The 16,734-nt window shown below is 40.9% G+C and overlaps 1 protein-coding gene across 7 annotated transcripts in view; it reads right to left on the bottom strand.

Moving 5' to 3' along the window:
* ablim1b (actin binding LIM protein 1b) overlaps positions 1-16,734 on the bottom strand; it is a 279,577-nt gene that overhangs the window by 70,221 nt on the left and 192,622 nt on the right. For all 7 annotated transcript variants that reach the window (XM_041209206.1, XM_041209211.1, XM_041209207.1 and 4 more), the window contains 3 exons: positions 15,818-15,876; positions 4,059-4,136; positions 939-1,094 (listed from right to left, as the gene is read on the bottom strand). In XM_041209206.1, the coding sequence (XP_041065140.1) occupies positions 939-1,094; positions 4,059-4,136; positions 15,818-15,876 (293 nt within the window). The remainder of the gene's footprint in view (positions 1-938; positions 1,095-4,058; positions 4,137-15,817; positions 15,877-16,734) is intronic.

The following is a 16,734-nucleotide window of genomic DNA, read 5'->3' as shown; positions in this document are numbered from 1 at the left end:
GATGTAAAGGGGCTGATTATCATCTTCTTACCGCCCATGTGTGTACAGGAGGCCTAAATAGCCAAGTGGTTATGGTACTGGGCTTGTAACCCCAAGATCAAGAGTTCAAATCTCACAATGGCAAACTATGAAACAATGTAACTTCATCTGAATAGGAACAGATGGAAACGTGTTTGTACTCGAAAGAGTTACAGGAAAGTAATGGCACAAAAACTGTATCAAAAAATATCATCCACTTAGCACCCACCTGACCATTGCTGCTTCCCCAACCTGCCCACAAACCATGGGTGGTAGGTTTTCTGCGGTACTTAAATGGACCATAAATTATGGTCAAGTTAAGCTGGAAGGAAATCTGGAAATGACTTTTCCTTCATTATTTCTGAAGCTCTTAAACCTTAACAGATCCATTAAGTTCAACTATTTGCCACTTGGTGAGCATTCTTTACATTTCCTGAACAATTCAATCTACTGTGTTGTCCCCTCACTTGTTAGGCCCATCCAGTTATGGGGCTGCAGCAAGCATACTACAGTCTGTGCCACGCCAGCCTTCCAGCCCTACAAAATGGCAAGCTGCCCACGTGCAGCACAATTAGTAATTACAGTTTACCTCCTATATTGAAATAAGCCCCAACCATGAAAATGGATCATCATATGACAGGTGGAGAGGACATCTCACCCATCATCACCCATTATCCCAGGTAAGCCAGAATTGAAAACTGACCCCAAAGTGTTTAATGGCACAAATACAGGACAATGGGGAACATTGGGTGGAATTTTACGGCCCCTCTCACCAGCAGGATCTTCCAGTCCCGCCAAAGTCAATGGAGTTTTGAACAGCTTGCCACATTTTCTAGCCCCATTCCCGCTGCGATGCGGCCATAAAATTCCACCCATAGTGTTTGAAACTGACATATTAAGGGCAGTTAGTTGTACTGTACCTCTCCCATACTATGACGCTCATGTCTATCCTCAAAAGTAGCACCAAAATATGGCTCATAAGTGATTAGGTCAGGGCGTTCAATATCATAAATGGCTTTGACTTTGGGAATGGCAGCCAGATCCTTGTAGTCAAGAATCTCATTGTCCACTTTTGCCTGAAAGATAAAAGACAAGGATAATAGATTAAACAGTGTTATGTACATGGTCACATTTCTCAAACTCAGGTAAGGGTATGAGATAACAGTCATCTCATGTCTAACAAAACAGTAATGAACATCATAATTTCAAATGGAATAGGCTATATGTTTTTGTTTTATGCTTTTTGGCTGTATTTTACTTGATCAGTGTAGCAAAGGGACGATGCAAAGTGAAGCTCTACCCACTCCACCCCAACCACTTGCATTCCAGCCAATCTCAGCCTAAGAAGACCACCCTCAAGAGTTGACGTGATGTTGAGTCCATGGCTGGGGAGTTGGAAAAAAAAGTGGGTTTAAACAGCTAAATGGACTGCTATTTTCCCATATATCCGCCAAGCATTGTTTCTTTTTCCACTCATTGGCAACTTGCCTTCAGGGAAAGAAGAGCCTCGTGAAAACATGCCAAATTAGCAACATTTTGCCATAATATTACTGCCAGTAAAGACAGAAACAACATCAAAAATAAAATGTACTAATGAGACATGTCAAATGAAATTGCAGGCTTGTTACTGTTTCCACAGTGTGCAACTGCTGTTTAATTTGCTGTCTGGAAAATCATCTTGCATTTTTTTATTTTTATTTTTCACATCAGCCTTGGCTCAGTTGGTAGAACTCTCGCCTTGGAGTCACAGATTCCATGTTCATATGCTGTGGCGAGGCTGAAAATAAAGATGATGATGTGTTGTTACCTAAACTACCTTCTCACACCCCCTCCTCATCTTATAATCTCTTCTGTTGTACAAACTAGAAATGGTGTCACTACACACCTCCTGCCTTCCTCCTAACTTCCCTCAACCCAGCATTAACCTTTTGCCTTTCTCTTTTCAGAGACCCAAGAACTGGTGCCTCACCAGGTGCGGGAAGCCGCAGTCCATGAAGACCAAGAGAGTAAAGAAGAAGAAGCAAGGTCAGCTGATCTGACACTCACAGCCACCAGCTCAGATACTGGCACAGCATAGCGTTTAGAGGTTAGAATAGAGGCAGGATCTATACATGATGAGTCACTGGGCAAGAGGACTGCAGCATAGGGGGAAAGGATAGTGCTTGTGTCACCTCCCCGCAGGCTGAGGTAAAAGCTGAGTTCTGCTGCCAAGGACTCAGATGCGGAGTTCAATCAGGCAGTGTATAGACAGCGCAGGGTAGCCAGAGAGCTGCTTGTTACTGTCAAAGAGCTGGCTCCAACTCAGCACAGGGCTTCACGTAAAGTTTGGATACCTCCTTGCCAGTGTGGAAATGGCGGCCAACTACATGACAACACTTGCAGACCCAACCATAACGCAGTTTCTGATGACCAATGTCCCAACTTCCACTGCAACACAGGCAGAAGTGACTCAATGGCAGGGTGATGCAGTAGAAGCTTAGACTGAGGTCATGAGATCTCTGCATGTTGCCATGGAAGCCCAGCTTGGTGCCTTGCAGGCTCAGACTACTGCTATCTTGTTTGTAGATACTAGTGCTCAAAGGGTTGCACAGGTTCTCACAGCAATCCCTGCTTAGGTCACTAGTATTTGCTGAGGCACTGCCCTGAGGGAGTTGCATGGCTCCATGGTGCATAAGAAGGATGGTATTATTTGTGCTCCCACCACTGCCACTTTGCCAGTAACCCTGTTATTGCCTCTCAGCCAGCCAGCCCAGACAGCTGCTATCCTTGGCAAGGTTAGGTGTAATCTGAAAGCGGCTTGAAGGTGTCCTGCAAGGCCATTCACAGATGCCCCCATGGAAAGTCATCAGCCTTCCAACAGCCTATCATGTCACTATCGCGCTTCTTAACAGGGTGAGCGGTGCAGGCATGCCAGAAGTTGACAGCGGCGGTCTTCGTGCTGTTTCTTTGAACTCCAGGCTCCTGTAGCCCTGAAACCAATGAAGCTGTGGGACCAAATTTTGCGGCCGAAGGCTGTTAACCAAGTTCAGTCTTATGACACGAGGGAAAAAAAATGAAAAACATACAAAGGATAACAGCTGAGAAATTTCCTCTTCATGCACTATAAGGGTGGTGGATGGAATCCAGTCAGACATATGACAGTCATCCCAAAAATTTGTCAGGATTGAGTCATATGAAATCTTTTAGCAGCTGGCAGCAAGGTTTCTACCCGTGTCATAGAGCCAGTCACAGTGGGGAATAGAAAGTTCTGCAGCAATCTGACAGCAGCAGCAGCTTTAAGGGCCATCCTCTTCCAGCAAGGGTAAAGATTCCAGTTGAAGCAGGTGAGTGATTGCTCTCTCCAGCCAGTTTTTAAAAATTATTTCATGATATGCAGGCATTGCTAGCAGGGTATGCAGGCATTGCTAGCAGGGCCAACATTTGTTGCCCATCCCTAACTGCCCTTGAAGTGAATGGCTTGCTAGGCCATTGCAGAGGGCAATTAAAAGTCAACCACATTGTTGTGGGTCTGGAGTCACATGTAGGCCAGACTGTGTAAGGATGGCAGATTTCCTTTCCTGGAGGACATTGGTGAACCAGATATATTTTTTTTTACAAGAATCAATGATAGTTTCAAGATCACTATTACGGAAACAAGCTTTATATTCCAGATTTTATTAATTGAATTTTTAAATTCTACCAACTGATGTGGTGGGATTTGAATCTGTGTCAGCAGCCTGGGCTTCTAGATTACTAGTCCAGTGACATTACCACTCTGCCACCATCTCAACAATTTTTAAAAGACTGCTGCTGAGCCCTGGCAAGACTTGGTGTACAAGGCATTCCCAGTATCTCGAGCTGTGAAGTAATGACAGAAAATGTGACGTATAATATTCTGGTATTCCAGCTTCACTTAGCTATATGGACCTCTTTTTGGCTGATGGCTTCACCTGTGCTGTGCTGGAAAAACTGGTGTAAGGTCAGATGAACATCTTCCGTAATACTTTTTCTTTATTAGAGGTTTGAATTCAAAAACAAAGAAACGTATCCTAGTTACTCACATAAATTGTGTGGCCTGGTGAGCCAGGTATGCTAGAACCAGGTCTGGAGGAAATACTTTCAGAAGAAGATCGTGTTGGCTGCAAATAAAAAATGAATTAAAAAGAAAAAAAAAATTAGTTTTCTGAAGGTTAACAATTCAACACTGTGTGACAAGACAATCAAGCAATGAAGCATTCTACCATGTAATGCTTTAAAGCACAAATGAGGACAGGTATGCAAGTTGCAGATGTTCAGTATGTTTAATATAAGAACATAAGAAATAGGAACAGGAATAGACCATTCAGCCCCATAAGCCTCCTCCACCATTCCATAATATCATAGCTGATGTTCTTGTGTTGCGATATCCACACCCAACCCCAATAACCTTTGATTCACTAGCCTAAAAAGAAACTATCTACCTCTGCCTTAAAAATATTCAATGACTCTGCCTCCACTACCTTCTAATGCAGATAGTTCCAAAGTTGCACAACCCTGAGGAAAAACATTCTTCTAATCTCTGTCCTAAAAGGGCGACCCCTAATTTTAAAACAGTGCCCCTAGTTCTGGACTCACCCATGAGAGGAAACATCGTTTTGACATCCACCTTGCCAAGGCCATTCAGGATCTTGTATACTTCAATCAAATCACCCCTCATTCTACCATACTCCAGTGGAAACAAGCCCAGTATGTCCAGCCTTTCCTCATACGACAATTCACTCATTCAAGATATCAATCTAGTAAACTTCCTTTGAACCACCTCCAATGCATTTACATCCTTCCTTAAATAAGGAGACCAAAACTGCACAGTATTTGAGGTGCGGTCTCAACAATGCCTTATATAACTGAAGCATAACATCCTTACTTTTATGTTCATCCCTCTTGTAATAAAGGATAGCATCCATTAGCCTTCTTAATTACTTGCAGTACCTGCAAACTAACTTTTTGTGACTCATGTATTAGAACACCTAGGGCAGAATTTTCTGCCTGCTGGGTGGGTGGGCCCGACCCAATCTCCAGCGGGCAGGGAGACGATCCCCGCTGGAGAAGTGGGCCCCGCCGCCATTTTACGTGGGCGGGCCAATTAAGGCCCGCCTAGTGGGATGTCTGGCAGGAAGCGCTATGTGCTTCCTGTGCAGGCGGGGGAGATTCCCCAAAAGCGAGAGTGCACTCTTTCCCACATGCGCACGAAAGAGCGCACATCTCTCTGAGGCTAAGTGCTGCCTCAGGGAGATCACTTACATATTTAAAAAGATTAAAAACAGAAAAATAAGAATTCCCTAACATGTCTCCCTCATGTGACAATGTTACATGAGATGGGACATGTTCATAAATTACAGTAAAACTTTATTAAACTTTTTAGAACCCTGCATGAAACCTCATTCCACCCATGGATGAGGTTTCATGTTTTATCTGTTTGCCACCGGGGATCCTGGCCTGCCCAACAACCTTAAGGGTGGACGGGCAAGTCCTTTAATTGTTTAAATGATCCTGTCAATGGCTTCAATTGGCCATTGACAGGTCAGAGGGCGGATAGCTGATTTTGCTTCCTGAAAATTAAAATGTGGGGGGGGAATGACATTGGGGGTTCCGCCCAACGTCATCCTGCGTCATTTTCCACGTCGGCAAGCGGGTCCCAGCCCCTGTTTGCCAACGGCAAAATCCTGCCCCTAGATCCCTCTGCACTTCAGAATTATGCTGCCAATCTCCATTTAAGTAATGCTCTGATTTTTTGCTCTTCCTGCCAAAGTTAACAACTTCACATTTTCCCACGTTAACTCCATTTGCCAGATCTTTGCCCACTCAGTCAACCTATCTACATCCATCTGCAACCTTTTCATGTCCACTTCACAACGTACTTTCCTACTTATCTTTGTGTCATCTGCAAATTTAGCTACCATGTTTTCACTCCCCTTATCTAAGCCATTGATGTAAATCGTAAAAAGTTGAGGCCCCAGTACAGACCCTTGTGGGACTTCACTCTTCACATGCTGCCAATCAAAAAAATACCCATTTGCATACTCTCTGCATTCTGCCAGCCAGCCAATCTTCTATCCATGCTAATATGTTACCCCCCTACACCAAGCTCTTTTATTTTCCTTAATAATCTTTGATGTGGCACCTTATCAAATGCTTTCTGGAAATCCAAGTACAGTACGTCTACAGGCTCCCCTTTATCCACTGTGCATGTTACTCATTCAAAAAACAACAATAAATTAATTAAACATGATTTTCCTTTCACAAAACCATGCTGACTCTTCCAGATTACCTTGAGGTCTTCTAAATGCCCAGCTGTAACCTCCTTAAGGACCGATTCTAATAACTTCCCCACGACAGACGTCAAGCTAACTGGCCTATAGTTTATTGTTTTCTGCCTACCTCCCTTCTTGAATAGAGGGGTTATATTTGCTACTTTCCAATCTGATGGAACCTTTCCAGAATCAAGCAAATTTTGAAAAATTAACACCAGCGCATTGACTACCTCATTAGCCACCTCTTTTAAGACCCTAGGATGTAGTCCATCGGGACCCGGCGACTTGCCGGCCTGCAGCTCCATCAATTTGCTCAGTACCGTTTCCCTAGTGATTTCAATTTCACCAAGTTCCTTTCTCCCATTCACCTCCTGATTTGCAGCTATTCCTGGAATGTTTTTTTATGTCCTCTATAGTGAACACAGAAGCAAAATATTTGTTCATTTCTTCCGCCATTTCCTAATTATCTACTATTAACTCCCCACTGAGATTGAGTCAAGCTAAAGATCTTCATAACACCCTTTTTCTTTCTGACTTATCAACACCTGAGATGCTGTCATTCAGCATTCCTCAGTGGCACTGGCGGGCGCACTCTTGGCAGCAGGGATCCAGCCAGGTATGGATAATTAGACCTTCAGCCCAGGAAAATGGGTTAAGGTCCGGCTATGCCAGGGCAGGGTGGCTGGAAGTTCCATCCTGCTGGAACATTGCCGCAAAGAAGAAATCTAGTCCATCATGTCATTCAGTGAGTCTGATCAGTAAATTGAAGAGCAGCCTGAAGCTGATAACATCCTTTAAAGAAGATAGAAACTGCTAATTATTTTGACCAGAAAAGTTACATTTGTAGTATGCAACCAACATTGCTTTGACTTTGGCACAATTGGCAGGTATGACTTTAGTGCTGGGCAAAAACGTTTTAATATTGCCATGAAGTAGAGCCATTGGACTTTCATTACATTGTGCTTGATTAGAGTATTGAAGCTTAGCAGTGATCACATTAAACTGGATTAGACCAATGTTCCAAATCCATTTGCTGTTGATAATTTGTAGATCATCATAATAACTAAAGGAAGTATTTGCATGCAGCCACTTCATGCTGCAACCTTCCTGCAAAGGTATCACTAGCTGTCAGTGGTGTGGAGCCACAAGTATTTCACTTGTGGAACAAGGGCTCGTTCTTTTAAATTATTTACTGTCAATCCAGATACTTTGACCACCTGACAGTGTATTGTGAAACAGAAATACATGGCAGAATTTAGTTGTGGCGACAGTGGTCCCTCTTGCTGGCTGGGGAACATATGAACCTGCGAATTAGGAGCAAGAATAGGCCACTTGGCACCTCGAAACTGCTCCGCCATTCAATAAGAACATGGCCAATCTGATTTCTTCACATTTCTGCCAACCCGCTCTAACATTTCACCCTCTTACTTATCAAGAATCTATTTACCTCTGCCTTCAAGTATTCAAAGATGCTGCTTCCACCACCTTTTGAGCAAGGGTTCCAAAGACTCACGTCCCTGTGAGATAAAAATGCTCCTCATCTTTGTCTTTAATGGGCGACACCATATTTTTAAGTATTCTCCCACAAGAGGAAACATCCTTTCCATATCCACCCTGTCAAGATCCCTCAGTATCTTATATGTTTCAGTCAAGGCACCCCTCACTCTAGTAGATACAAGCCTAGCCTTTCCAATCTTCCCTATAAGACAACCCACCCATTCCAGGTCTACTAAACTGTCTAGAAGAAGCCCCACATCTCCTTTCCGCTACTTAATCCCTGAACCATTTCATTCTGATGGGCTCAGGGATAATTAATTTCAAGTGGCTCATTAAAGAGCCTAGTTGCCTTGCTTCTGTCAGTGGGCATGTTTCCCATTTCAGGCCCTTGCTGCCCCTCACTACATGTGGGGACAGCTTTTGCAGTGCCAGGAGTTGGGCAGGTGGCCTCCTGCACAATTCTTCAGACCTGCCCACCATCTTGCCTGCTTCAGTAGGCTTCATTGATATCCACCCGTGGTTTCCCTTCGTCACTTTCCTTCCCTCCTGCTTATCTAAAAGGGTCTACTTTAATTTTTTTCCCTCTCTCATTTGCAATCCTGCCCTTCAAATGAAAAGGTGGACATTTGAACTGCTCACCAGTTGTTGCCAATTGAATTTTGCTTCAGATATTGTCAGAAAATGTGAAATGTTCCTGGATGAATCACTGTCCCTTCAATTTTTCAGCCATCCTTGTGAAGGAAGACTAATCTTTCTCTGAAGAAGGGTCATACAGACTCGAAACGTTAACTCTGCTTCTCACTCCACAGATGCTGTCAGGCCTGCTGAATTTTTCCAGCATCTTCTGTTTTTGTTTCAGATTTCCAGCATCTGCAGTATTTTATTTTTAATCTTTCCTTTTGTTCATCCTTACTGTGGCAAGGCCATGCAGAACTTTAAAAAATTCTGCTTTTTAAAAACGCCACATAAGAAATGTTTAGAAAGGACCAATTGACCTATTTACTGCCACAATTAAAAATGATCTCCACAATTTGCATAGGTTTCAATTGAGACAACTGTAGCGTTCTGCACACATTAATATTTTCAATTGAAACAGACTGTTGAAAAAATCAGAAAATTTGGCACGTGGATTCCCCTTTATGTCAATTAAAACATCAGCTTTCATTTAAACTCTTTGAATTCATGATCAGTTACCTATGCTCAATTATACATTTATCCGGTTAATTACAATAATAGGTCCAAACAAAACAAATTCCAGCTGAGTGTGGCGTTGGCTGCAATCACAGTGCTCTCTTGCCAAATGTTTTAATGACTATAAAACAAACTGTTCTCCTGGCAGACAATTTAGATGTTACTGTAATTTACTCTGCACCACATTGTCAATTCCCCTCGAGATTGTTGCATACTCACGCAGTCTTCACAGCAATTGAGTAAAACATAGTGAGGTATAAAATCAGGTTTGCATGTAAAATCTAATGTATTCACTTTATATGTCAATAAAAATAATAAAAAATATCAACTCCAAACATATGTGCACACCTAATCTAAACAGAACTCTAATGCATTGAGTCATTTCCTCTTTATAAAATCCTTAAAGCTAGCCTAAAAAATATTGAATTATTTATGTTTCAAGTGCTCCACACACTGTAATTATTAGTTTAGTGCATGCCAATTACCTTTCACTCATAATCTTTGTACAATAGTGTTCAAGATAGATTCAGACCCGTAAAACTAATTTAATAGCCTGAGGTGTAAGATTATATTGCTCTGTTGTCAATAAAGTTTTCGCCCATTTAATTTGCTATATAACAGCTCATTTCTTTGCAAATAGATAGCATCATTAGGCCTCAAAGACCTCAATTAGAAAAATTAGCCCTGTAGTTTTACTTTGAATGAGTAATCTTGTCACTGAAAGTTATTGGCAAAGATTTTCAGTGATATATAAATCAAAATAATATTATCGCTGACATGTTGAGTTTACTTGTGTCACTGCTCAAATTTATAGGAATTATGTTGTCTTTTAAAAAAAATCAGTAAATTGACAATTCCCTGACAAGGTTTGCAACACAGCAGAGATTTCATCCATTACTGTATGAACTGTCCTGAAGTCTTACTGGAACTCAAAAATTGAGTTTACAGAGCAGCTTGTCCAGGAACTGAGGCTAGTCAAAACTTATCAACAATAAGATTCTACTACTGTTAATGTAATAATTAATGTCGCACTAAGATGGGTGAAAGAAAAAGGGAAGCAACACTAATTTTGCTACAAATGAGCAAAAATGCCAGATTATGTCACGAATATAAAATATGTGAAAGATATTCAGAGCCTGAAGAGCAGAATAGAATTGGTTCACTTTCTTTCCCCTGTTTGGAAATTAATTTTTGTCTTATTGCTTCTGGCAGTAAAACTGATGGACAGGAAATTGCAATGGAGCTTTGCCCAGGGAGCATTAAAGATTACTGAAAATAGCATTTCAGTATCTGAATAAACCTTTATGTTATGGAATTCTACATGTACCAGTTTCTAATCAAGTGTTCACATTTTTTTGGAGCATTTAAATATACCTTTCACTAAAGCGTAATTTTCAAAAAATTGAAATATGATAAAAGGAATATGGTATGGTGCATACTGACTCTGACTGATATTTTATACAATCTAAGTCCCCATTACATTCACTGGTTTTCTCTTCTCATCCTCGCTTGCTGAATCATTTGGGGGAGTACAACCTGTGACACTTCAACAATGAAAATATCAGAGCAAGGTAAATGAATTATCTAGGAAACTCATCAGTGGATGAAATACTCTGTCACAAAATGAGAGAATCAGACTTAACAATGACTGCTTGTTAGCTTAGGGCTGGCGGCCCGCACTAAGATGAAGCGAGGAAATGTGAACAAGCAAACCTGTTCAGATTGATTTGACTGCATTACTTAGGTGTTACCATTTAACCATTTTCATAAATGAATAATTATTTCAAGACTCCCCTTCCTCCCATAAAAGAGACAAGTAAAAATAATTTGCAACCAACATGTGTTGCTGCTCACAATCCAGGTGGCAGAACAATTTGCTCAAGTTAACCCCTAACTATCTGAGTCAAAGTAGGTAATGTCAACCTGCAGATTATGTGAAATTGGCTGGTATTTTGCATTGATTCATCAATGTATTTTTTCTAAATGGTTGGTAACTCTTGAAGAGGTTTTTTGGCTTCAACAAGAATTAGGAATGGTGGCACTTAGGCAACTTCTCAGGGTTTTTCAGAAGGTAAAGAGAATAATTGGTTCTGTAAAAGGTTCATTGTGAACAAGGGGTGGGTCAGCTAGTGCAATATAGATTTTCACACTAGGTCAACCTGGATAACTCCTTTTTTGAGGGAAACTCAGCTTTGATTAAGGTTATTAAGAGCAGGGTTCATTGCTGTGATCTTACTTGGCTCAGCGTGTGAGCATTTATTTCTTGTTTTAAGATGGCCACTAATGAATATTGAAAACGTACTAGTATTAAGGACTTATTGCCCACAGATTGTAAGGGGAACATCTTGCCCATAAATGCTTTATCACATATTAATCAAGAAACCAACATACCAATGCTCTTATCATAGAAACAGGGATTTAACTTTTGCCAATCAATATGAGTAATAAACATAAGTTGATTAAGTTTTTACTTAATTCTTAACCTGTACTGTGCATTGAGGTGCTAAAACTGTATTATCAGTGCATCTCAAACTTTGAAAGGCTCTAGGTGACTATTCAAATCACGTTCATGGTAGTGCCATCTTGGGCACACAGAGGCTTCTAATGTGGTCCACTGCCAGGATCTCTCCTCTTTTGGTGCTGAGTACCTGAACCAGAATTGGTCAGTCTTGCTCCATACTGGAAGGTTGGCTTATTAAAATATTCTGGTGGAGTTCCTGACACTGAGTACTGGAAGCTGCACATGTGGTGGGGGTCAGAATTTTGTGCGGCAGCAGTTAGTGAAGGCTGCTGGCTACCAGAGCATTGCCATCGCTTTCTTATCTAGTGCAGCCCACAGGGAATTAAGTTATTAAGTTAACGCTGAGTGGTCCTTTATTAATGAACCCAAAAACACACTTCCTCTGGCCTCCCTTAAAGCACCTGTTGGAAATGGGCATTCAGAAACTGAAGTGTTGCCTAGGACTCTTAAGCAACAATCTTTGGGGTCTTAAGAGTGTGGTGCACAATTGGTGCACAGGCAACCCTCACGCTGCTTGCAGTTTGCCCAGGCTGGGGCATGGAATGCCTCACAACCATTGTAGGCCTCAGCACTTTGTGACCAGCTACATGCAGAACCAGAGCCTAATGCACTTCAGCATGTTGGTTCGGCATTCAATTATATTCTCTCCATTATCTTGTCAATAGTTCAATTCTAGAGACAGCATTTGCTCATGCCTCCAAAGACTTATGTATTTGAACAGATAATTAATTAGGTCACCGGTTTCACAATGTTATGAGTTAGAAAGCTTTCACTAACAGTTGTGTGTAATCAAAAGAAAAAATGATCATTTAAATGGTAAGAAGCAGTTTGTGACTTTTACACTTACTCGTTCTTTACCATTCTGAAGCCAAATCATGTTGTCAAATAGTTACTCCTCTTGCATAATTTGAAGCTCTCTCTTAAATTAAATCAAAACCATGCCAAAAAAAAGCCTCATTTGTTGTTTTATTAAAATTCTTTCATTTATATTCCTGGATAATTGGAATATTTGCCAAGAAAATATGGGAGTAGGCATTATATAAAAACATTAATGACTCTGTTAAAATACTGGTCAGAGGAATTTTGAACAAAGACATGAATCCATTTGCATGCTGAGACAAGATAGCACTACTTGACAAATCTGATTAAAGTTTATTTTCCTGTCCCTGCATCACCTCAACAGAAGGACAATGTGGCACAATTTCTTTGTTAGTAATGGAGGATGTGGATGGATATTAAAATATTTTGAGTGAACAGGGCTGCAATTTGCATCGCAGAGCAAGTGCTATTTAACAATGTTAGTAATGGAATTCATTTTTGCCTTTATTGTTTAAAGAGGCTACATATATTTAAAAGTGTGAATGATCTGAACAATAATTAAGATTCTAATTAAAGAAACAATTTGGTTCAGTATTCAGTATGAATCTGTGTGACAGGCCAATATTATTTTGTACACTGTTTCATTGTAAGCTTGTTATTATATTGCTCTATTATGACTTTAAAGCAACAATTAAGTGGCATAAATAACTTGCTAGTTCAGCTTTAGAATTCGGCTGCCAACTGCAGCTTCGATGCTAATAGCAAGATTTTACTGCAGATTAATTTTGTGTCTGCAAGCTAACTGGAGCCTTTCACCTCCATCCCAATTCAATAAAGAAAGCTGGCAAATTTTTAATAGAATATTATCCACGTTCTCTGAAATCTTTCCTACGCGGTTTTTAAAATTACATTTTACTAGTTCCTTTGATTAACACATATTCCTTCTTACAGGACACGTTTATTCATTTTGCAAATTTTATGAGCTTCTTCTCTCCTGTCTGAGATTCATATACAGGTTCTATATCTCAAATTAGGCACCCTCAGGACCAAGGCCACGCCGGATTTCGGATATTGCCGGATTTCAGATAATGCTGGATTTCGGGTCATGCAGTTCGGGCTATGAGCAGTTCTGGTCATGCTGGGTCAGGCGGGGTCAAGGGTCATTTGAAGCACAGGATAGAGTGGCGCACAAAGCCTGAAACTAATCTAACACTGTGCCAATGCAGGGCCTAGCTGAATTGTTCAGGTAAGTTTTTAAAAAAATTTTACTCAGTTAAAATTGATACGTGGAACATTATAAAAATGTCCTGCTTTTGTACACACCAGTTTTTGAATAGCCGTATATCAGATAACCTACCTGTACCAGTATAATTACCATGGAGATACTAGTATAAAACGAGTGACTTTAACTCAAGTACAGATTTTTTTATTCATTCCTGAGATGTAGGCATTGCTGACAATGCCACCATTCATTGCCCATTCCTAATTGCTCAAGAAGGTAGAGGTGCTGCAGTCTCTGTGATCTAGGTACATCTACAGTGCTGTTAGGGAGGGAATTCTAGGATTTTAACCCAGTGACAGTGAAGCAACAATGATATAGTTCCAAGTCAGGATGGTGTGTGACTTGGAGGGGAGCTTGAAGATGTTGTTGTCCCTATACATCTGTTTCCCCTGGTCTTCTTGGTGATAGAGGTCGCATATTTGGACAGTGCTGTTGAAGAAACCTTAGGGAGTTGCTGTAGTGCATCGTGTATGGCATACACTGCTGTCAATCTGCATCGGTGGTGAAGGGAGTGAACGTAAAGGTGGTGGATGGGGTGCTGATCAAGCAGGCTGCTTTATCCTCAATGCCTAGAGCTTTCTGAGTTTGAGCTGCATTCATCCAGGCAACTGCAGAGTTTTCCATCACACTGCTGACTTATGCCTTGTAGACGGCGGACAAGCTTTGAGACGTTGTGAGCTACTCATGCAGCCTTCCCAGTATCTGACCAGCTATTGTAGCCATAGTATTTATATGGCTGGTCTAGTTAAGTTTCTGGTCAATAGTAACACCCAGGATGTTGATAGTGGAAAATGCATCAATGATAATGCCATTGAGTATCAAGGCGAAATGGTTTGATTCTTTCTTGTTGGAGATGGTCATTGCCTGGCAGCTGTACGACGCGAATGTTACTTGCTAAGTCTGAATGTTGTTCAGATCTTGCTGCATGAGGACATGAGCTGCTGAAGTTTACAACTGCCCCTCACCTCAACATGTATTACTTTACACACTGTTAGGGCATTAAAAAATCCTAAATCTGCACATTGAACACCCATGAGAGGGGGACTGCACACCCCTGCAATTCGGATGAGGAAAGCAAACATTTCTATATCAGTGTCACAAATATCGGAGTAAAATTCCAATATATCTCTTCCAAAGAAAATAGAAAGTTAGGAAGGCTGGAAAGAAACTGTTGAAATGCATAGTGTTACTTCTTGGTGTGACCATGATTTCAGATCAATCCCCTTCCCCAAATTGGGCAGCTACAGTTGAATTGTGGTGAAGTGAGCTTTATTTCATTAACACTGAAGGAATTCTAATTCATTTATTTAATTCAATTCTCAAGACGATGTGGAACAGCCTTAAGTAGGCACTGAACCAAGTTTTACCATTGAGTTAGAGGAGGGCACACCTTTTCTTGGCCACAGCCAGGTTCAGGATAATGAGTTTGAGTCATTTCTGTTGGGTTAAGCACTGATCCCTAGCTGCCCTCATGCTGAAGCTGATAAATCACACTTTTGCTCCACTTTGAGGCCTCAGCCTGCTACCAATGCTAAATCAAAGCTGTAATCAAAATCATAGTAAGTAACAGGGTCTCAAAATGTAGAGGAAAGGTCGCTAATCTCCATCCATGTCTTATGAACATTAATGGCGCTCTACTTTGAAATACCAATGAAATGTTAGCATCTCCTTCTTGTCCCTTGCCATGAGATCCATATTATCTAGTATTGCTAGATAGCCAGATAAAGCTAATTCCACGTTTGGGAAATGACTGTATAAACATGAAGCTGTAAGATGACACTTAAAGTCTAAGAGGAGCTGATCAAAAGTAAAACATTATGGTAACCCTTGCACAACACTTTTGATATTGCTGCACATTGGTGAGTTCAAATTGATCATGGTTAGTATCAGGTTATTCCTTTACTGGAAGGCAAATGTTTTCAAAGTAGAAAACAAATAATTGGAGACTTTTTTTTCTGATAATACTTTCTCCTCATTCCATCTAATAAAATCATGGACCCATTCTATTTAACAGTTTTAAAATGATGTTATGTGCAGCATGCAGAGGAAATTTTCCCTGCTTGAAATATGGAGAAGACAAATAGGTTCAAAATAGATGTAAACTGCATTGTGGTTGTCATCATAAATAAATAAACCAGATTCAGCAAATTCATGGAAATAGGATAATGCACACGTATATAAATAGCACTCAGACCATTGTTTATTCTCATATGAGCTCACCCTTTGCTTTTCTTCAGCCCTGGTAGACTTCTTACAGTCGGGATGCCAAACTGTAGAGCCTGTTATGGGGAAATGAATGGAACGTGAACATGAAACTTTACAAAGCGAATGATTAGTTCCAGTAACTGAGCTACATTTGCACTGTGCATTGCATTATTTTACTCTTAGCTCTGTTTGAAATGTTAATACACAACAGAGGAATGACTTATGCAAAAGAAAATGAACCTTACAACAAAACATAAAGTATTTGATAAAAATTGTAAACCACTGTCACCTCAATCATTAAAACAGAGCTGAAAACAAAAGGCTATTTCACTGACATAGAAAATAAACTCCAGGAAGAGCTGACAAAGGTATGAGTGTGGCAGCTATGATGACTGGACTCAGAGAATCTAGAAAATAAACATTGTATTTAAATGACAATTACTGAGTTTAATGTCCTTAGTTTGGACCGGCATTGCTACTGGAGGTTCTTCTTTTTGTCTGGTTGCAGTGCCAAGTATCCTCTGGTCATGTATGATAGGAATTGGTTAAACATCATCTTTTTTGCCAATCTAGAGATTTCCTGATTGAAAAACAAAGGCCCAGATCTTCCAGTCTCCAAAAGATGCGCTACGGGACCCTCGGAAGTCCCAACACAGGGACTCTGCTGGAATTGCCCCAGAAGTTTCAACTTCCAATGGGCAATTCCCCAGCTCCCCAAGACCCTCTAAAAAAAATCTCCAACTCTGAGTTAGAGTCAGAGACTTTAGAGGGTTCTGACTCACTTACCTGGTTAGTTACCCAGAAAATAGTAGACAGAAATAAAAGATGTCTAACTCATGGGCACCTATACAACTGACCACACCGCATTCCCCTCCCCCTCCCCCTCCACCCCCTACTCCCCACTGACTCCCCCTGACCCTCCAACTTCCCCA

Source organism: Carcharodon carcharias, chromosome 17 (assembly GCF_017639515.1).
Source record: "Carcharodon carcharias isolate sCarCar2 chromosome 17, sCarCar2.pri, whole genome shotgun sequence".
NCBI lineage: Eukaryota > Metazoa > Chordata > Chondrichthyes > Lamniformes > Lamnidae > Carcharodon > Carcharodon carcharias.
This window is presented reverse-complemented; position numbering and strand designations above follow the sequence as displayed.